Source organism: Genypterus blacodes, unplaced genomic scaffold (assembly GCF_046128005.1).
Source record: "Genypterus blacodes isolate CSIRO-AG114 ecotype Tasmania unplaced genomic scaffold, CSIRO-AGI_Gbla_v1 ptg000015l_1, whole genome shotgun sequence".
Classification (NCBI taxonomy): Eukaryota; Metazoa; Chordata; class Actinopteri; order Ophidiiformes; family Ophidiidae; genus Genypterus; species Genypterus blacodes.
Genome location: NW_027466829.1, coordinates 6835001 through 6857500, shown reverse-complemented (window position 1 = coordinate 6857500; position 22500 = coordinate 6835001). Strand labels below are relative to the sequence as shown.

General features: G+C 49.3%; 2 protein-coding genes across 2 annotated transcripts in view; one reads left to right on the top strand and one right to left on the bottom strand.

Annotated features, from left to right (window-relative positions):
- Positions 1-13636, bottom strand: part of LOC143017121 (zinc finger protein 609-like) — a 23830-nt gene extending 10194 nt beyond the window's left edge. The window contains exons 1-2 of the mRNA XM_076171770.1: positions 13277-13636; positions 1661-2506 (exon numbers count right to left, since the gene is read on the bottom strand). Coding sequence (XP_076027885.1) covers positions 1661-2386 — 726 coding nt within the window. The 5' untranslated portion in view covers positions 2387-2506; positions 13277-13636. The remainder of the gene's footprint in view (positions 1-1660; positions 2507-13276) is intronic.
- Positions 13637-18158: 4522 nt separating this feature from the next.
- The window catches only part of LOC142988767 (uncharacterized protein CFAP97D2), a 4754-nt gene continuing 412 nt past the window's right edge, over positions 18159-22500 (top strand). Inside the window, exons 1-4 of the mRNA XM_076138024.1 lie at positions 18159-18251; positions 18817-18897; positions 18965-19083; positions 19213-19396. Coding sequence (XP_075994139.1) covers positions 18159-18251; positions 18817-18897; positions 18965-19083; positions 19213-19396 — 477 coding nt within the window. The remainder of the gene's footprint in view (positions 18252-18816; positions 18898-18964; positions 19084-19212; positions 19397-22500) is intronic.

Below are 22500 nucleotides of genomic sequence, written 5' to 3'. Positions count from 1 at the left end.
CTGGAACTCTGGACATCCACCAGAAATACCTCAACAACACTTAGAGCTCCCTACAGGACATGAACACTGCTCAGGTCCTTCAGGAACCTCTTCAAGGAGCCCAGAGCTTTCAGGGTTAATAAAGAGGCTCCTTGGCCCTGAATACATTTTTCTAATTTCTAATCTGAGCTAACACGCTCACACTGTCGGTCAGAAGGTTTCTCCACATTCCCCCTCATGGAGCCCTGAACCTGTCATGGATCACTTGGAAGCTGAGTGTGTTTGGCCGTGTTCCTCCTGCACTTGGAGGCCCTGTGTGCTCTCACACACACATTCACACACACAGGAATGTGAGAAATGAACAACAGGTTAGCAGCTATTTCTCCAAGGGACGCCAAGACACACTGAGGACCCTGGAATAACATCTGGGAGGGAGAGAGAGAGGGAGGGAGAGAGAGAGAGTGAGTGAGTGAGTGAGTGTGTAAGTGAGGCAGAGAGAGTGAGGTAGAGAGAGGGAGAGTGAGAGCAGAGCCAGTGTCTCTCTCTTTCTCTGGATGGGGCCCAGGGCTGTGATTCTTAAAATGCTGCCCTGGCCTAGAGAGACAGACACAGAGACAGAGACAGAGACAGAGACACAGGGGGGTCCGGGGGTCTCAGCGCTGCATTGTTACAGGCGTACTTCACGTAACCTGGAAACAAACATACAACTAAACTCAAAAGAAGAAACCAACAACAGAAAGCCTCAGAAACCAGCTGAGGCTAAGTGTGTGTGTGTGTGTCTGCCTCCTCAGCGGACTTACAGCTGCTGTGAGGCCAAACTGTCAAACGCTTGAATGAACCACACATCATATACAGTCACGTGGCGCCAACCTGCAGACAGTGAGCGCCACCCAGTGGACAGATAGACACTCAACACAATCCAGCTGGAAGCCACTGGGAGGAAAGTATAAGATTGAAATCCTCCAACCAACAAGCATAAAGCCTGTAAACATAATCTGGAGCTCACACAGGTTGAACCCCTCCATCAGGTCAGAACACGTAAACAAACAGGCCATGTTCGAACTCAGTGTGAACAACACAGACAAATCAGTCCAGAAAAAGAGAAGTGAGGCGTTTCAGTAGTTGAAGCAGCTGACAGCACACTGAGGCACACTGAGGCACGTTCACGCCTCACACATGGAGCCACGTGGAGCAGCAGGTTCCCCCGGTGGACACACAGGGCAGGGGAGGACTTTGCTCCTTTAACCCAGAGGCAAGAACCTGCTGAACCCTGAAGCAGCAGCAGGTCAAACAACAAGCAGCCTCCACACAACAACAAGCAGAGAGACCAACAACTCCACTCTGCAGCTACCTCAGGCTCAGATAGAATACTGGTCTTGGCTAACGTGTGTGTGTGTGTGTGTGTGTGTGTGTGTGTGTGTGTGTGTGTGTGTGTGTGTGTGTGTGTGTGTGTGTGTGTGTGTGTGTGTAATAAGGTTAATCATTTCCATTTGACTAATCTGATTGATTTTCCATCAAAAACTGTTCTTCTGTCCATCTGTTCAAGAACGGCACACTCTCAATCACACACACATCTCTTCCTGAAAGACTAAACCAGCTGAAGTGTCATTGAGCAAGGCACAGTGACCCCTGACCCCGGCCCTCACAGTGGTGTAGAGGAGCAGAGGTGAACCCGTCTTACCTCCTTACTGACGACTTTCTTCAAATTTCTGCATTCACCGTCCACCTCCTCTGGCTCTGTTGCCATGGCAATTGGCTGGCCAATTCCTGCTGAGTCCAATGCCATAGCGCCCAGCTGCTCAGGTGCAGCTAACTCAGGGTTCTGCTGGCCCTCGAAGGGTCCGCTGCGAGGGCCCCCTAGCTGCAGGACCGGAGCTCCAGACTCCTTCTCTGCGTTCACCGCTCCGGGGGCCACAACTTCCATTTTCTCCTTTTTAGTTTTCCCAGACGCCCCGTCCTTGTCCTTCTTCACAGTGGGGAGGGTACGGGAGGGTTTATTAGACTTATCAGTTCCCTTGGTGGGGGTACAGTTGGGGTTCGGGGCTGGCGGCTCTCCGGCGGCCCGAGCCTGAACCTCCTTCTTGGCTCCGTCAGACACGGCGGCCTTTAGGCTCTCCTTAGAGTTTTTACTACGTTTTGACTTTGATTTGCTCTCTTTGCCCTGCGTGGCGGCCACAGGACTAACAAACTTGATATTGTCAGGCAAAGCAGCCACAGCGCTGGGAGGGGCGGCCATGCCCCCTCCCTCCTTACTGCCAGACATCTCTAGTTTGTCCTTCTCCAGGTCAGCGTCCAGGTCAATGATCAGATTGCCGACACCGATATCCCACTCATCACCGCTGTCGTACGTTTCCACCGCGTTGGAGTCCACACCTTTCCCGCCTGCAGGGCCGCTGCTGAGGGACATCTTAGTAGGAGCGTCCCGGAGCGCCGCAGGAGGGCAGCAGGAGGGCCGCGCTCCTCCCAGCCGCAGGACGCCTCCTCAGGGCTGGACCCCGCGCCTCCTCCTGGCTCCCCACATCGCCTCCTGCAAGACGAGACAAACAACAGGAGCTCAGACAACAGCCAGGAGCTACATGCTAACATCACATGGTAAAGACTGTGTTAGTCATTATGAAGATACACATTGAAAAAAGCCTCATGTAAACACCAACATTATGGAAAAACCAACAAGTATTGCATTTTCTGGCTCTCCTAAGGTGGAATTTGTTGAAGGGTATTTGAGTGACGGACGTTTATAGGAACACAGTGAGCTTCATGTGGCGCAAACAGCTTTAAGAGACAAAACAACAGCAAGACCACACCAGAGGCCAACTGTGTGTGTGTGTGTGTGTGTGTGTGTGTGTGTGTGTGTGTGTGTGTGTGTGTGTGTGTGTGTGTGTGTGTGTGTGTGTGTGTGCTGAATGTAAGAAATAAGGAAATGACAGCAGCTACAATGTGATGATGATGATGATGATGGATTCATCACTCAGCAGTATTTCACACTTGCTGGTCTTCTGAGGAACTTGCTGCTGCCTGAGTGTGTGTGCCAGTGTGTGTGTTGTGGGCAGGAGCAGGCCTGCGTGCTTCCTGTGGTGTGTTTCCTGCTCTCAGACTGGTTAAAGTGGGAGGAGGAGGTTTATTGGTCGGGACATAAAGGCTGGATTGAGCCGGGATCACAGCTTTTCACCGCCGGGCCTTTTCCCAGCAACGCTCTGGAACAAGCAGGGAGGAGGAGCAGCGGCGTCGCACCTCTGAGGCCTCCCTTAGGCCACTTATCATATGAAAGGAGCCACGCGACCCCTGACCTCCTCTGACAATACAGGGCTGTTGACAGAGGCATGGGAGCGGATGGGAGGGGAGGGGGGAGGGGCCTGAACACTGATGCTGATTCATGGTGTGAAGAAGTGAGAGCTGAGCCTGGTGAAGATGAAGAAGTCCAGGTCTCTACACTCAAACCAGCTGATTGGTCTCAGAGCCTCATGAACATTTAGACAATTCAGACTTCAACATGTGGATCAATCTGAACGCAGTTTTAAGAGTGAGGTCCACACATGAACGTCTATGATGTCGCCCGGTGAAGATGTTGGATCTAAAGCCAAGAGACTTTGGGGTCCAGGCTGGCATCATTAACCCTTTGTACCTATTGTGATTATTGATCCTAGGTGAGATCTGGGTCTCACTTCGGCAATTCAAACTTGAACGTAATGACGATGTCGTCGCCCAGACCTTTGACCTCGTGTGGCGGGAGCATCACTTAAGGAAGGAGCTGCTCAGATCAATCGCACAACAACACTGCTCCTTTAGCGCCTGATTGGCTGAGAGGCCAGATGGCCAAACAGGAGGGAAGCACTAATCCTGTTGTTAATAACACGATTCCAAAAGAGCTTAACAATCCACAAAACACACACCCTAAGTAAACAGCACACACACACACACACACACAGAGCAGTGTGTTTGTTATCTGAGGTGGTTGCCGTGCTGAGCTCTGAGTCTGAACATGCAGAGGCCCACAGAGTTCACACGCTGAGCCTGTGGCGTCCCGACCGGCCGCCGGGTTCCTGAGCCGCCTGTGTTGAGCCGCCTGAGTGGATTAGCTGCAGGCATCCAGACCGCAGAGCCGCGCTCACATCAGACTTTCTGCTCAACCGCCTCTAATGCCACACTTAATTAAAGCCGGCGTGGAGGCAGCGGGACCTCGGCGGGCCGCCCGTTCATCCCAGCGCCCCTGCCCCGCTGTCAGCCACAGGAGCGCCTCTTTATATGGAAATGAGCCCCAGACGCTCGGGCACAGGAGCAGCCAGCCAGGCAGGAAGTGACAGCAGGACAAATCATCTGAGCCGCTCTGACGGAAACTTGGCCCGGGCGACTCAAAGTGAGCAGGCGACTTCTGAGGCCGCCGGGCTGTACGCCGTGCGTCAGAGTCGAGGTGAATCCTCGCCCAGATCCTAACATGCTGTCAGCGCTACAGATGATCTACGCCGAGCTCTGCTGCAGGAGCACAGGGACCAGCTGGAGAAATGCCAAGTACTGCGGGTAAAGAAGCTGGAGGACAAACTGACCTGACAGAGTTTTAACCTCTGCGTGACACACACACACACACACACACACACACACACACACACACACACACACACACACACACACACACACACACACACACACACACACACACACACACACACACACACACACACACACACACACACACACACACACACACACACCTAATGAGTGGGTTTGAAAGCCATGCAGGTCAAAGGTCAGTGGAGCTTGTGCTCGCTCCAGGTGGGGTCAAAGTTCAGGCTTTGACGTGTTGTTTTATATCTGGATGAGCACATGTGTGTTATTGTGTTTACTTTGTGCAGCTGCTGCTTCTTGTGCTCAGAACATGAGAGTGATGAAGAGAGCAGCACATTTCCACTTAAGTCACCAACATCAACCTGTGACCTCCAGGATATGAAACCTTTCCTCTGTCCTTCTCTCTCCTCCTCTAATGGCGTCTACATGTTTGCTGTGTGTCTCTGTGATCTCTGTTACCTGCAGGGAAAACAAACAGGGCGTTTCTTCTGCTTGATTCCTCTCAGGCGGCCCAATTACAGCCTGCAGGAGGACGAGCAGCACAATGAGACAATAACAGAGCTGCAACAGAGGACTAGAGGACAAGAGACATGAGGGGGCGAGGGGCTCCCATCCGGCACGAAGAAGAGAACCACTGCATCCACATCTGTAGTTAAAGAAAGAGCTTAGGTTTACTTACTCACTCTTACTCTAATAAAACTCAACCTTGACCCCAGTTACTCTTGGGCCAAAGTGACACGGCTCAGACCAAAGACCAAGAGTCTGGAGACCAGGACAGAGGGAACTGTTGAGTCAACGACCTGGACAGGTCTGAGACCCCTGAGTGGACCTGAAGTCTCCAGAAACACACATCTACATGTTGACATCTGGTCTGAGCCTGCAGCAGACAGTCGGTCTCTCCGTCCACCAGCTAGCAGAGAAACCGAACTTCCTGATGAAGAACCGATCCGTCTGCAGAGGATTCCACCTCATGAGTTTCACTTCCTCCACCTCTGGCTCTCTTTCTAAGGTTAGATCCTTCACACAGGAGGTGAACGTGACACAAACCTAACCGAGTCCCTCTGATGTGAACCAATCAAACCCTTGGGCCTGTAGCACTGATGCACTGCGCTCAGATTTCATCACGTCAGCTGGAAAAACAAATAGTGGCGGTTTAGACGGAGCTGAAGAAGAATCCATTGATTTGTGAACAGATGGACCTGACTGATCATATATACACACAGATGTTTACATGAAGAGGATCAATAGGATGTGTGTGTAACCGCAGAGTCCTCACACACACAGAGGTGAGGTATGAACACGTTTACACGCCTGAATAAATCCATTCCCGATGGCTTAATCTGTGCTACTGTGATCGATCCACCGCCTTCATCACCGGGTCATCAGAGGAGCTGAGTCAGGAGCTGTGAGGGGCGACTGCACCAGGACAGACTGCATGAGGACAGACTGCATGAGGACAGACTGCATGAGGACAGACTGCATGAGGACAGACTGCATGAGGACAGACTGCATGAGGACAGACTGCATGAGGACAGACTGCACCAGGACAGACTGCATGAGGACAGACTGCAGTGTGGGACAGATCGGCTTCCTCCTCGGGGACGATTAGTTTAGACAAAGATAAACAAAGAGCGAGTGAATCAGGCCTGAGCTGTGATCGTGTGTGTGTGTGTGTGTGTGTGTGTGTGTGTGTGTGTGTGTGTGTGTGTGTGTGTGTGTGTGTGTGTGTGTGTGTGGCTCCTCCTCTCGGTCCCCGGCACCCCCACTGTGATTTGTTAGTCGAAGAAAAACCTGTTTTGCTCAGAAACGTTAACAAGATGCATTTTGCTGGATTGTGTCCCACTAAGACGTTTCCACGGTGACAGCTGTCACAGCGTCTCTGTTTACAAGAGTGAAACCGTTATTACAATTATCAGGCGGGAGGAGAGGAGAGTGGAGGCGTTTGCTGAGATGGTTTGTATTTATTTTAGCTGTGTGTGCACTTCAATGTGACTGCAGCCATGAATCTGTGCCACAAACCGCAGCAGTCAGACACCTGCACGCTTTAATAACGCCCCGCTCAGCTGACGGAGGCGGCACGGTGACATTCCTGCACAAGCTGCCCCATAAATCCTGCCAGCCGGCCGGCCTTGGCCCCGTGCTGCAGGATGTGGATATGAAGGGAGGCCTGATGGGAACAGGGAGTCCTCAGGGAGCTCACTGATGCAGAGAGAGGAGAGGAGCTGAGTGCTGATGTGCCCAGTGCTCCGCCTGTCAGGCTGCGTCTCTAACCGTGAGTGTCAGCTCTGGATAAACTCCGAGGCCGAGCGTCGTTACAGTCGCTCAGTCTGCTGCGAGGCAGGAAGCAGCCAACAAGTCCAGGCTGCTGCTCGGCTCCGTGCGGCCCTCAGACAGCATCAGGAACGATTACTGACTATTAAAGTGACGAGCCAGCGATTTCACTAAATGCAATGAGTTCAGGGAAAATTGCATCCAAACTAGGTCAATTTGTCTTTTGGCAAATTGGGGCATTTTAGAGACAAATGGCCGTGGATTATGGAGGTCTGTAGGCCTGTGAACAGACCCATACACACAGGAAAGGCTAAACATATCTTAGGGACCCTCAGCCTGGACTGTGTTGGGTTAGAATGACCTTCTATGGTCTGAGAAGGGAAAGAGAAGTGATCTAACAAACGCTACAACGAGCAAAAGAAGCCTGTTTCAGTGAGCTGGTTCATTTATAGAGTCCTGCTTTAAACAGAGCTTAGACTGAAGCTGTGTGTGTGTGTGTGTGTGTGTTTCTGCCTCTGACTGTCTGCAGTAACGTGGAGTCATTAAAACGCCGCCACAGCACAGCACAGAGTTAATTTGGAGCAAGAGTGCAACCTGAGCTCACATGAAGGAGAAACTGTCTGTTCCCTTCCCTCTGCATGCTGAGCTGCAGCTTCTCCCCTCACATCAGGAACACAGCAGAAGAAAGCGTTCCACTCTGACCTGACCTGCTCCGCCTGGACAGCAGCAGCATCATAATCAACCCCAGCACACACACACAGACACACACACTCTTACCGGCCTGCTGTCACCTTATCACAAACCGCCCTGCAGCCTGAGGAGGCCGGCTGACGCCCAGCATGCAAACCACACAGATAACTGAGACTATATTAAGCACGACTTCAGCCACAACGCTGCTGAAGAGACGAGGACGGGCTGCTTCACACGCAAAAACGTGTGTATGCAAAGAGACACGGCGGCTGAGGGCGTGCTGAAGCTCAAACACCAGCTTCTGCAGAACGACACAAAGGTAAATCAAACAGGGCGTCCTCTGATCACACATCATCATCTGCAGGCTGGGGCTGCAGCTGGGTCTGCCGGCGGTGGAGACGGCAACCGCTCCTTTCACAGGAAGCGTTCAAATCAAACCCGAGAGCAGCAAAGCCGTTGCCGTTACAGCCGCACGCAAACGCCATTAACGACGCAGTGACACCTGTGAAGTGTGAGCTGTGAGTGCGACTCTTTTTACTGCCGCCTGGAGAAGACGCCGGGCCTGAGCCGACACAATGAGCCTCCTGCTCAGCAGCCGCCGCCTCCGTCCGGGGCCGACCGCCGCACACACACACACAGCTGCCGGCGGCCAGAACCTCATTGAAGCCTCGCTGGTGTGGAGAAACTAAAAGAAGCGGAGGCTGCTCCGCTTCAGTTTCTGTAGATCGTGACCCCAGAGAGCGGCTGTGAGTTTAGAAGCTTTACATTCATGACATGTTGGTGGTAAAGGTGTGTGTTCCTGTACTAAATAATGAAGCCGTTAGTTTAAGGGTGAACAGATCCCTGATGTAATAAAGGTTACAGGCAGATAAGATGGTTTTACTGTGGCGACGCTTTACAACCTCACTAATCTTTATCCGCTGAGTTTTCCTCGCTCTGCAGCCCGACTCGGCCATTGGGAAGCGCCTGACCTTTACGCTCACACCACCGCTCCACATGCCACCACGTGAACCAGACCTACACTACACGGCCACTCCACACACACACACACACACACACACACACACACACACACACACACACACACACACACACACACACACACACACACACACACACACACACACACACACACACACACACACACACACACACACACACACACACACACACACACACACACTCGATCGTAGCTCGATAACAAGGCTTCATCTCCACCGCCTCAACTCTTATGATTATGTGGCGACTCACAAACGGAGGTAAACATTGAGACGGACACGAGTGTGAGCCTGGTTTGTTATCATCCTCCATCTCTCCTCATCATGCTTCCTGTACAACTCAAGTCAGACAGCGTTGAAGAAAGTGAAGGTTTATGACACAGAACACTGAATAATGCATCAAAGCTTCTGTGTGTGTGTGTGTGTGTGTGTGTGTGTGTGTGTGTGTGTGTGTGTGTGTGTGTGTGTGTGTGTGTGTGTGTGTGTGTGTGTCCTCACATCAGTGCTGTCCCGAGGTGTCACTCACACCATCGCCTGACTGATCGCCATGACAAACGGCTCAGTTCTGTCACAGCAATTCAGAAGGAGAGGAGGTGGCGTGCATCACGAGGCCGCGTGCATCCATCAGGACGCTCCCTCGCTCACTGCACCGGACACACACCGTCTCACACACTCACTCACACTCTCTCCATCTCTGAGAGAAGCTACTTCACGTTAGCTAACACACTCCATCTTATCGATTCTCCACTGCGTGTGTCTTGCTGGCCGCAGAGCGCCGAGGCAGAGCGCGCGCACACGCACACACACGAAGCGATGAAATCTACGCCACCTTCACAACGCACTATGAGACACGGTGTCGCCATGGTGACTGCTGAATATTCACTATTGATGCCAGAAGATGATGTCAGTGTACATTTGGAGACAAAATCAACTCACACACTCAAAGGTGTTTTTAAGTGTGTGTGTGTGTGTGTGTGTGTGTGTGTGTGTGTGTGTGTGTGTGTGTGTGTGTGTGTGTGTGTGTCAATCCTGTATTCTAATAAAAACAACTATTTCCTTCAAACCCCTTAACGCTAAAACACACACCTAGACTGTTTCACACACGCTGCTGAAGAAGAGCGTTCTGAAGAAGAGGCCTCCTGCACCCAGCTGTCCCTCTCTCCTCATCATCATCCATCACAGGCACAAACCTGTGAGCCTTCCTCCTCAGTGACCGCCGCAGGGTCACGACTCATTCAAATATATTGAAAACACACTGTGTGATCTGTGCGAAGGTGATGTCATCACTCACTGCTGGTTGATCATAAACGGACACGAGTTTCTGCTGTGGTAAGGTCAGGGAGGCCGAGGCGCCATCCATCATCGTCTGCTGCGGCAGCTCTTCATCCGCTCCATGCAGCTCTCTCTCACTCTTCATCACCCCCCCGCCCCTCCTCCTCTTCATCCCTCTCTCCAGCTGAGTTCATTTAACGGTCAAGAGAATAAGCTCCAGTTAATATGAAGAGATCTGCACACCGCCGTGGCCTTCATCTCCCTCTCACACACACACTTCTGAAGACATAAATGAAGAAATCTACGTTCTTCTTCTACTGTTTGTCCTCACGACGACCTGCACAACATCCTCTCAGCTCCTTCATCACACGAGCTGCAGACTGATGAGAGAAGGACCGGGAAGTTACTATAGGATAGAGATCCATGACAACATACAGAGGGTTCAGGGTTAAAGGTCAAAGGAACAGAGAGGAACATGTGACTTCCTGTACAGCAGCCTCTGGAGGCTGTGCTTATCTCCTTGTGTGGATCCATTCTGACTCCAGACTTGCTAAGTGAACACACTGATCCACTGTGACCTCTCCTGACTGCAGCGACCCGTCTGATTGTCTGGAGGAGATGGCAGAGCGGCTCAGGTAACCCGGTGACACGCTCCGGCTCATTCACTCCTGCGTCACTGATGGACCTCCGGGGCTGAATTCAGCAGCGCCAAATGGGCCGGAGAGGCCGGGTGACAGGAGGTCAAGCGGCTCCGAGCTCAGCCGTGTTGGCAGCGCTCGCCGACGGCCGACCCCAGGAGGGGCAGACAGAGAGGCTCAGGTCAGTGTTCAAGTCTGATCCTCCTGACTGGTTCATCCTGCCATCACCCCGACTGACGCACAGTCTGAGACACGCAGGATCACAGGTAATACAGATGTCAGCAGTTAACTGGATGGTTTGGATACTAATTTTATTTCAAATTCCCCCTGCTAGTTCCCAGATGTACGCTCACATCTTCAGTTTATCAGTTTGTTCTGGATATCAGACAGAAACAGAAGTATTCAGCTCACAGTGACATTAAAGCGAGCCTCACATTACAGAGCTCTTTAGCGCTGCGGTGCCTTTAATGCATTCTTTAAGGAAAGTGACACCACAGCAGGTCGATCAGGACATCAGGATCAGACTGGGGTCAGAACCAGACGACCCGGGTGGAACCAGCAGCTCAACTGTCCTCCACCTTTAGTTCAGGATCAATACATTACCACTGATCATTCACAGAAAGGTTTCAAATCAAAGCAGCTCCCAGCATGCTCTCTGTTCTCTTACATCACCTCCACATGCTGCCACTCTAGACTGGGACTGCAGTTTGATCTGAACTTCAGACTCACACCAGCCGACTGTTCCTGCTCTGAAGCAGATCACATGACCGAGGCACTGCTAAATCACAGAAACCCTCGTCTCTGGTTTTGTTTACATTTTTGTCAATTGTAGGTGCGGCGTCGTCTCGGTCAGAGCGATTATGTGCAATTTACAACTTTGATTATACAGCAAGTAAGGCGGCGCATTCATGTTGATCAGACATCACGTAAACCTCAATCAGACTGAAATCCACACCAATCAAAGCACTTTTACTTTAAATAATGTATTCAAAAACGTAAACATCTGACTACACCACCTCCACTCGACTGCAATTATATAATGCGTCACACACACACAAAATTTTTGCCTTCACGATTGCATGTAAACATATAAATCGTGGTTGTTCTCAGTTCTGACTCACCACCACCACCATGGTTTCTGGTGTTGTGATGGCGTGTCTGGTGTGTTGATTGTGTTTCTGGTGTTGTGAGAGTGTTCCTGGTGGCCTGTCTAGTGTTGTTTCCCGGTGTTGTGATGGTGTTTCTAGTGTTGTGATGGTGTTTCTGGTGTGTGTGTGTATTCCTTTATCTGTTGTGTCAATTTGACCCAAAGACAACAGAACTCATCATGTACTGTATATCACACTGATAACAGAAGGTCAAGCTATACAGCAGGTCAGGATACGCAGAACGTCTGTTGATTCAAGCGTTTTGGATCACACCCATCAAAAAACACACATTTATACACAGCTAAGTGCTCACACACTTCACAAGGACCTCCAATGATAAAGAATAAAGAAACCATCCTGCTGCCATGCTGCACTTTGTTTCATTCCTTCACTGGTGGAATAATGAAAATAATACAGCAAGGCGCCTTCAAGCAGTTAAATACTTCGCTTCATTCTGTTTCCTTATATTATATAGAGCTCAGAACCATCTACAGACTTTCAAACACCACTTATACGTTATGTAAACATTTTAAACTGCTTTTATCAGCCATACTCGCCATTTTGCCACACACACACACGACGTTTGTATGAAATGTAATGAAAGTAAGTGAAATAAAAGTTGGAACTGGAAACAGACATTTATAAAGTGAAGTCATGATGGATATTAGGGCGCAGTGTTGGTAATAAACTAACACACTGCTTCATTCTACAAACACAGTGAAGTTGGGCGCATATAAAGATATTTAAGATATTTAAGTGTACGAATCTGTGACACTGAGCAGGCGAACCTGGCTAACGTTAGCTCGTCGGGCTACGTAGCTCAAGCTAACTATTCGGGCCAAGCACCCGGGAAGCGTCAAATAACGTAAACAATGATGTCTCTATATCGATATGCGGCTTATATTAGCACACAGTGACATAATTATAGTCGAATCATGTGAGAATGTCGAATGCGAGCCTGCGTGAGAGGATCGAGGCCCGCCGCGGCCTGCTACCAAGCTAACGAGATCCATTATCGGACACCGTTCTTTTTTGCTAGCTCGCAGCGCAAATACAGCATTTTGTTTGACTTTCCGATAAAGCGCGACACATTCTACGCCACGCACATCAGATTTGAGAGAGTTTGGGACGCGAAGGCGGGTTTAAACGCAGCACGGATGGTTTATGTAACCGCTGACCTGTCGTCCTGTGTGTCGAGTGATGGTGCGACGGACAATCAGCGCTGTTAGCCTCGCTGTCACACAAGAGCCCATTATCGGACATATACATTCAAAACTGCTGTTATTAGGACATAATAATGCAGCTTTCATCGTATTTTGTGGATATTTAATAAGACAAAAGCAGGGTTAACATTTACTTCACTAATATATGTATAAAATATGACAACAGCTATGGAAGAAGCAGAGTGTTGGTTTGAGCAGACGGTAGGTGGATTCTCTTCCCACTGAAGTTAAACTACTACATCAAACTAAACACATATTTATAAAAACGGGCTAAGGGGACGTGGGGTTCTGGATTTATTGTTAAAAAGGCCCCGCTCGGGTCAGTCGGGGACGTGTCCGAGCATGGAAACAGGCTCTTTAGCTCCCCGGTCTGCAGACAAAGACAGCAGCTAGCCCCGCTGAGCTAACCCCCGGGGTAGCTAGCAGGCGAGCCCGCGTTTCAGAATAAGTGGACCCGAATCCCGACAACAGATCGCGACTCCACCGCGAACTCTTACCCCGTTTGGAACCTCGATCCAAGCAGCGTTCATGTACACTCCATAGGTCACGATAATCCCGGTTGAAGAAGAAGACGGCGTCCCTGTGTGTTGGCTCGGGCAGGCGGACCAGTCAACGTGCTCCCAGCTCACTGGACCGCAGCCATCACACGGTCACATCCCGGAGAAAACGGGAAAACAGCGGGAAACAAACACATTTTGGAGTCACTTCTCTGGCGTGGGAGGAAATATGGCTATTCCCCGGTATTCCATGACTTGTTGTGGTATTCCAGGAGTTCCCAGATGAGCGTTATTCCTGGTTAGAGACGCACAGACAGCAACAGACGGACAAACAGCGCACACGGCTAAATGGCTGTTAGGTACAATGCAACCAAAACGCGGACAGCTGGATCGAAGGAGCCACTGGACCTGGATTCCCTGGACGGGAGCAGAGAGAACTGGACTGGATTCACTCTGTCACTGCAGATAGATAGATAGATAGATAGATAGATAGATAGATAGATAGATAGATAGATAGTCATCATCCACACCAGGAAACAGGCAACTCTAATGACTCCAACGACGATCATTACAACAACTGATCAGGAGTATCAACGACCCTGATTATGACTTCACAGGGGTTAAATCGTGGGAATCCCCAGTCTGTCAGAACTGAAGAAGCCTTTCAGATGAGAGATGAAACATTACTTTACTGTGTGAAGGCTTCCTTTCATTTCTGCAGGCCAGCTCAGAGGCCCAGCAGAGCTCCTGTAGCTGCACACGGGTGCTCATGTGTTCAGAGGATAACATGCTATATCTGTTTTTACTGCGCTGGAATTTCAGAAACAAGTGTTACGTCTTAAGTGTTAAGTGTAACAAGTATGTTATATTATTGCAAAATGCCGCATAGGAGTCGACTGCAGCTGCTCACAGTGCTGCAGTGCTCACAAGGGTCAACACAACACAACACAACACAACACAACACAGGGCTCAACAAACCTGCTTTAACTTTATCACTGTGGTGCCCAAAAATATTTGAGTCAGATCGTTCAGGAAAAGAAAAAACACAAAAATCAAACTCCATCCAAAATAATAGATTGGGATGGAAAAAGACACACACACACACACACACACGCACACACACACACACACACACTCTATGTGTATGGATGAAGGGCTCCTAAGCTTGTTACCCTGGCAACAAGGATATGATAATGTTGCTTTTGGCAATGACATCACTATCTCCGACTCTCTCACTCCTCACCTCCTTCAGACACTGTATTAGGCAGGAGTTCATCTGCTGCGGCTCAGCGTGTGCATGTGTGCGTGTGTGTGTGCGTGTGTGTGCGTGTGTGTGTGTGTGTGTGTACTTTCCTGATTACACCTTGAATGGTTGGGCTCTGCGGAGGGATAGAGAGCCACATTTACATTTTTATTTAAATCCTCCCACTATCTCCCTCATGTTTATGTGAAGGACTCTGGCTCTGTTCATCACAGAGCCACAATGAGTCGCTGCAGGAGAAATGAAGGAATAATGGAGGTGAAGAGAAGGAGGAAGGAAGCAGAGGAGGCAAAGCTGCGTTCACTTCATGTTTACACGTCTCTGCTCAGAGGATTGGACTTTAATGTGAAGCTGCTCACATCTCTACTTTACTCCTACCTGGTAACCACAGCCATGTTGTTTCTGATCATTGGTCACCGGCCAAACAGGAAGAAGCGTGCTGATTGGTCAGGATTGTCTTTAGTATTCAAGAAGTAACCTGGCGTCAACACCTGCCACAACCTTTCATAAAACCTGTCAATCAACTTTTGAGGTATCTAGCTTATCTTACACACACACACACATACACACACACACACACACACACACACACACACACACACACACACACACACACACACACACAGAAAAAAGCATGACCTCCCTGGCTGAGGTAATAAAGGAACAAGTCGGGCCAATTGATGGTGGATAAGCAGTAGAAGGAATGTGTGTGTGTGTGTGTGTGTGTGTGTTCCTGTTCCTGCAGTTCAGAGCCGTCTCAGGTGGATTTTGCTTCTTTAAATTCACAGGAGTCACACATCACAACGCCGCCACAAGGACTTCCTGTTGACCTTGGCAAGGTTTAGATTTCCAAACTGTTGTCGTAAGGAAAGGACATGAAAATGATGGTGTTACCTCTGAGGGGTGTCACCCCTCTATGTGTGTGTGTGTGTGTGTGTGTGTGTGTGTGAGCGTTGGTGTACACACGGCAGTGATTGACACTCAATTACTTGTTACCTGAAATCAGTTTGAGTTGAAGTCTGTCAGGATCCAACCAGCACGGTGAGTTCAGGGGCAGCACGGTGAGTTCAGGGGCAGCACGGTGAGTTCAGGGGCAGCACGGCGAGTTCAGGGGCAGCACGGTGGGGGCAGCGGATAAAAGCCGTAAGATCCGCAGGGGCTGAGTAATCATTGATCAAGCGAAATCAGATCAGATCAGATCAGATGAAACAGTGGATCAATGACTGTGATCACAGCGTTAACAAGCTGCTCTAATCCTCACAGTGACAGTGAGGAACATCGACAGTGGAAGAGAAAAACATCCACCGATCTCCACAGCAGAGAAACCAAGAGGCCGGCGTAAAAACACAGATTCCCCAGAGTGTTTCATCACAACAAGAACACACACACACACACACACACACACACACACTCAGCAGCAAAACACATTCAATTAATCCTGCTCTCACACACACACACACACACACGTACACAGCTCTAAAATCAAAGGACATTGTGTCCTCACTGCATATTAAACGACTCTTTGAAATCTGCCTCTGGCTCCAAGTCTCATCTGCATTCAGAGCAGAGGCAGCAGAGTAAAACATCACAGGAGTTTAAAGTCCTGTCACTGCCACAGCGCCGTTAAGGAGAGAGAGAGAGAGAGAGAGAGAGAGACTTCCATCCAGGTCCATCCAGGTCAACCACAGGACCCGACCCCACAGATCACACATCCTGCATCAGCACTCAGTAAGACAGGAAAGGAGGAAGGAGAGGAGAGAGAGAGAGAGAGAGAGAGAGAGAGAGAGAGATGTGATGTGTTTGTATATACAAGGTTTCATTCAGTATACATCCCTGTACCTGTAACACACACACACACACACACACACACACACACACACACACACACACACACACACAGGAGGAGGAGGCTGGAACCTTCCTATCCTGACATGAACCCTCAGATAAACGAGTATGGAACAGTTTGTATGGAACAGTTTGTCTGTGTGAGGCGGCTCGTGTGTGTGTGAGGCGGCTCGTGTGTGTGTGAGGCAGCTCGTGTGTGTGTGAGGCAGCTTTGTGTGTGTGAAGCAACTCGTGTGTGTGTGAGGCAGCTCGTGGTGAAGCTTCCTTACTCCCTGATGTGTTGCTTGGTTGATCTGGTCCATGAATCCCCCTCTGACCCCTCTGGTCCCTCTGGGTTGACAGACACCTGTGAACCAGATGGGTGGAGGTTCTGGTTTCATGTGGGCTCCATCTGCCAAAAGAACATAGCTGTGCTCAGAGATGGAGGCCCGGCTCGGTGCTTGAGTCTAAGTGGACCTGACGTCTTCATGAGAGCACACTTGTCCGTCTGTGAGCTCATCATTTCCGTCCCTGAGCTGCGGTCATGGAGAGACTGGGTTCATCTCTCTCTCTCTCTTCTCTTTCTCTCCTGGTTGATGGTGACACAGATTCGGGTCCCTGTGAGTCCAGAAGAATCCTGGCCTGACCCGCTGCCTTATCAGGAGAAGAAGGAGGGAGGCTGATCCTCCACACACGCTGGACCCAGACAGTCTGACAGTGTTTACAGATCATTACTTGGTGGAAGAAGTTCTATTTTTATGGTTCCAGGCAGTGTTTGTTTGGACTGACATCACAAACTTTACTCTGGCGTTACAAGAAAGGCTTTAGGAATCTATCATCGCGGTTATTTGCTTTGAGCTCAGTTCATCAGTTTGCTGCAGACATTGCTGCCCCCTAGTGGCCACCGGCGTAACTTCAGTCCTGCAGCATTGTTTCATTCTGTTCTTCCATCTCTGCGTCTCTGCTGCTCCCACTGAGGGGCTGCGACCAAAGAAATGAGGTTAATAGCAGAATCGTCAGTCTGAATCTTCTGTGTTGAACTGATTTATTTAAGTTGACATGTTTGAGGAGTTTATTATTTATGTTTGTTGTCTTCATGGATTCAGATTTTCCTCTGTTTTTGTGGAGAATCTCATGGTGCCGCTCAGCACGATGGCAACAAGGTAAGGTGGCGCCCTCTGCAGGTCAAAGAGGAAGAGCAGACACACACACACTCATGTTACCAAAGCTGCTTCTCAGATAATTAATGATTGATGATTAAAATAAGAAACTCAACACCCTCAAACAGATAAATAAATATAAACAAGTAAGATTCATATTTTGTCAATAAACAAAGATCAGCTTTTATAGTGTTTACTTGTAATGATCCATAAAATATAAAAATGTATAACACACACGACTGTACCAATACTTATGTGACTGAATACTTTTTAATCACAGATGTGGAGAAGATCATTAAGTCCTGAAGTATTCTGGAATGTGTGTGGTGTGGTATGGTATGGTATGGTGTGGTGTTTGTGTTTGTGTGTGTGTGTGTGTGTGTGTGTGTGTGTGTGTGTGTGTGACAATGCTGACCCGTACCTCCACCTGTGTGTGGTTAAACAGACCCGCTCAGAAATAATTGATTGGAACCTTATCTCCCTTCAAGGAGATAAACAGGGGTACATCTCCATAGCAACAACCCCCAGGGCAGCAAACACACACACACACACACACACACACACACATGCACCTTGAGCTGGGTTCCACAGAGAGTGGATGAGCTGGAGGTGTGTGTAAGGTGTGTATGAGTTCAGGATGCACAGGTCCTACCAGCCATTAAAGCCTGCGACCAACCGCTACCTTCAGCAGAGATGGGACCAGAACAACTACGACAACCACCGGAGGAAGGTAGGATGGAGATCAGGACAGGAGCCAAAGTACAGAGACCAGAGACCAGAGAGCAGGGACGAGGGGGGGGGGGGGAATCACTACAAAGGTAGTGAGGATCTGGATCAGTAGGATCTGGATCTGGTGGTCCCTCAGTCCTCTTCAGCCGAGTGTCTAGCTAGGCTACAAACATGTAACTAGCACCATCATGTAACTGAGATGAAGCTGAGTCAGTGAAGGACAAACAGGCTGAATGGATCTTGAGCAGCTCGAGCTCCATCCAGAACTGATCACACTGTCTTGATTATTGATTGCATTCAGATCTCCTACACTAATAAAGAGAGAGATCATTAAAGTTACTATGGGAGCTTTAAAAGGTCAAGAGGTCAGATTGTAGAAGTCAAATGTAGACAAATATGCAGGTTTTGGTTGTTATGGCGATTCAGAGAGAAATGTTTGTCCTCTCTGAGCTCTGTGAGAGCTGTGTTGTCATTGGAGACGGTGAATAATTGATGGGTTGGAGGCGGATCACTTCATAAGGTGTAAAGTTGCTGAGGCGGGTGGATGTTTACGTTTACCTGTGCAGGTGACCTCCGCCCTGCCTGCTGTGGACACCAAGGGTGTGAGGACACCAACACACATCCACCTCAAACTGAAGAAGCTGCAGGTCAGGACACACACACACACACACACACACACACACACACAGCCTGTTTACCTCCTGGTTCCCTCAGCTGCAGGATGAGCGTCTGTCCATCATTGACAGAGACAATCGCCTCCTGGCCTCTAAACTGGCTGACATCGTTTGCTCAAAGGGTCGGGTGGACCACAGTAACCAGTACCACCTGAGGAGGTAAGACTGATGGACGGGGACACGGTGCAAACATGCAGGCCTCAGCTGTCTATCTGCCTTATCTGTCTATCTGTCGATGGAGCCGTGTGTCTGTCTCTTTACGTCTCTTCGTCTGTGTGGCGTCTTTAGTTTGAATGCTGACAAGAGGAGGGCGGACCTTCGACTCATCAGCCATCAGAATCAGGCCATCTACCAGCGCATCACAGACCGCCAGTCAGAGTACCGCCGCCAGCTCTGGTTGGACGACTGGGAGAGGGCGGAGCAAAGGCGGGGTCACATCGCACGATTCCCCCAAGGTCTCAACAACAAACAGGTGAGAACAAAGAGAGTGAGCTCAACCTGTTAGGGACGATTAGGAGGTGACTGAAGAGAGAGAGAGAGGAAGAGAGAGAGAGGGAGAGAGCAAAGAGGCTGATGCTTGAGGAGGGACAAAGCACGACTAGATAAACTGATTGATTGACTGAGTGGGTTTTTGTGTCATTTTCATTGATCAGAGGTCGCAGAGGAAGGTGAAGTTTGCAGCTGAGGAGAGCAGCGGACAATCAGAGACCTGCAGCAGCTGCACACACACCGACAAGACAGACCCATCATAAAAGACACACACACACACACACACACACACACACACACACACACATACACACAGCTTCTGTATCATTTATTAAAATCCTCTCATGTATTTCCTGGCTTGTCTGTTTTATCTTCATTATTCTTTATTCTTCATCCCTCCTTCATGGATCTGTGGAGCCTCAGGATCCTGATGTTCAGTCCACAACATCCGACCCCATGAGTCATATTTCCATAGTCAAGTGTGTCTCTTCTCCACTAGATGGGAGTAAAGACCTGGCTTGTAATTCCTTCTTAACGTAAGCAAAGACAGTGAAACAGAGACTGAGACGGGTTTGTGGCCTTTCAACAAGGAGGGAAAAGACCTGGAACGTTCCCCGCCTCCGAATGAGGAAGTCTGGATTCTCTTATAGAACACAGAGGGTAAGAAATGATCCAAACATGGTGTTGGCACCGTTTGGCCAGACTGCCTCAGACTTCCGTTAATGGGTAAACAGTCTGTTAGTCTCTGTTAGTCTCTGTTAGTCTCTGTTAGTCTCTGTCTCTGTTAGTCTCTGTTAGTCTCTGTTAGTCTCTGTCTCTGTTAGTCTCTGTCTCTGTTAGTCTCTGTTAGTCTCTGTCTCTGTTAGTCTCTGTTAGTCTCTGTTGGTCTCTGTTAGTCTCTGTCTCTGTTAGTCTCTGTTAGTCTCTGTTAGTCTCTGTCTCTGTTAGTCTCTGTCTCTGTTAGTCTCTGTTAGTCTCTGTCTCTGTTAGTCTCTGTTAGTCTCTGTTAGTCTCTATCTCTGTTAGTCTCTGTTAGTCTCTGTTAGTCTCTGTCTCTGTTAGTCTCTGTCTCTGTTAGTCTCTGTTAGTCTCTGTTAGTCTCTGTCTCTGTTAGTCTCTGTTAGTCTCTGTTAGTCTCTGTCTCTGTTAGTCTCTGTTAGTCTCTGTTAGTCTCTGTCTCTGTTAGTCTCTGTTAGTCTCTGTTAGTCTCTGTCTCTGTTAGTCTCTGTCTCTGTTAGTCTCTGTTAGTCTCTGTTAGTCTCTGTCTCTGTTAGTCTCTGTCTCTGTTAGTCTCTGTTAGTCTCTGTTAGTCTCTGTTAGTCTCTGTCTCTGTTAGTCTCTGTTAGTCTCTGTTAGTCTCTGTTAGTCTCTGTTAGTCTCTGTCTCTGTTAGTCTCTGTCTCTGTTAGTCTCTGTTAGTCTCTGTTAGTCTCTGTCTCTGTTAGTCTCTGTTAGTCTCTGTTAGTCTCTGTTAGTCTCTGTCTCTGTTAGTCTCTGTTAGTCTCTGTTAGTCTCTGTCTCTGTTAGTCTCTGTTAGTCTCTGTTAGTCTCTGTCTCTGTTAGTCTCTGTTAGTCTCTGTCTCTGTTAGTCTCTGTCTCTGTTAGTCTCTGTCTCTGTTAGTCTCTGTTAAAGACATATGATCTAATAACACTTGTGTTTTCCTCATACATGACATTCAGCTAAGTCTTGACTTCATCCTCAGTCTGCTGATGCGTTCATGTCGTAGCGACGTCCCAGATGGAAACAGCTTAGACGTCAGGTGTCTCTGTTCCGGAGTTCGACCGCGTTCTGTTTCTTGGTCAAAGGAACGCACAACCTTTCTGTTTCCATCGAGCATTTTCTATTCAATATGTCACACTTTGCCTGACACTTAAGTGATGAAACGAGAGTCAGCGTGAGCGGAGGAGGAGGAGGAGGAGGAGGAGGAGGAGGAGTTCCCTCAGGTGACAGTCAGGTTCTCTCAAACTGCCCGTCTCTCCATCATCGCATCACGTTGGTTTGTTGTCGGGGCTTAACGGTGGCAGCAGCATGCAGAGTGAATGTGTGTGATGTGGAAAAGCCCTTCAACGCCGTCAGTCTGTCTCCTCCGGCAGGACACGGGGACATGTGGGAGCAGTTACCCAGCATCTGGTAACGGTAACCCCCAAAAATCCCCCTCAGCCCCCCACCACCGTCTTTACAGAGAGAAGAGGCCCGTCCCTGTTTAACACCGTCTCACCTCATTAACATCAGAGGGACAAACACCAACAACACAGATACAAACACTTAACAAAGCAAATAAAGGCCAGGCGAACCTTGATGACAAAGATGAAATCCAAAAAAGCAAAGCCTGGACCTGAAAAGGGCAAAACCAGAGGAAGGAGATTGTCAACTTGCTTCTGTTTAATATCAATGACATCACACACACAGCTGTATGAAGCCATCAGCTGTGTGAGGAGTTAGACTAAGTTGAGCATGGTGACATCAGGTCATGTTCAGTCGAGTTCCTTCACACCTGATTAAGTGGTGCGGTCTCGTACGATTGAGTCACGGTGAGTTCTGTTCATCACGTCAGGCTGAGTCACCTCAGGTCAAAGCACAGACACATGGAGTTGCATCGAGTCATGTCACATCACATGACATCACGCCAAGGTCAGTCGCATCCATTCACATGAAGTCGAGTCAGGCCGAGGTCTGTCACGCTAAGTAACGTCTCATAGAGTCACGCCAACTCGAGTCACGTAGAGTTCCGCCAAGTCCCGTCCCGTCTCCTAAAGTCACACCGAGTCGTCCTCCACGTCCACCCTATGATCAGATCCCATTATATTCGTCATTATTTCTTCTTTTGCTCCAGGTTTATTCTATCAATGACTCTCAGATCCTTGGAGTTCTGGCTGGCTGTCAGAACTTCACACACACTCGGGCCAAGCAGCAGATTTACAGCAGTAATCAGCTCCAGCAAACACAAAGCAAAACGCCAAAATCAAAAAGAATTTATTCAAACTGCATCAGCTGCTGCTTCCTTTGTCTGTTTGTCTGGTCTCTGCAGCCGCCTGGGGAAGAATCTGAAGACATTTCTGTGTCACTCTGAGGTCGGGCAGCCTGAAG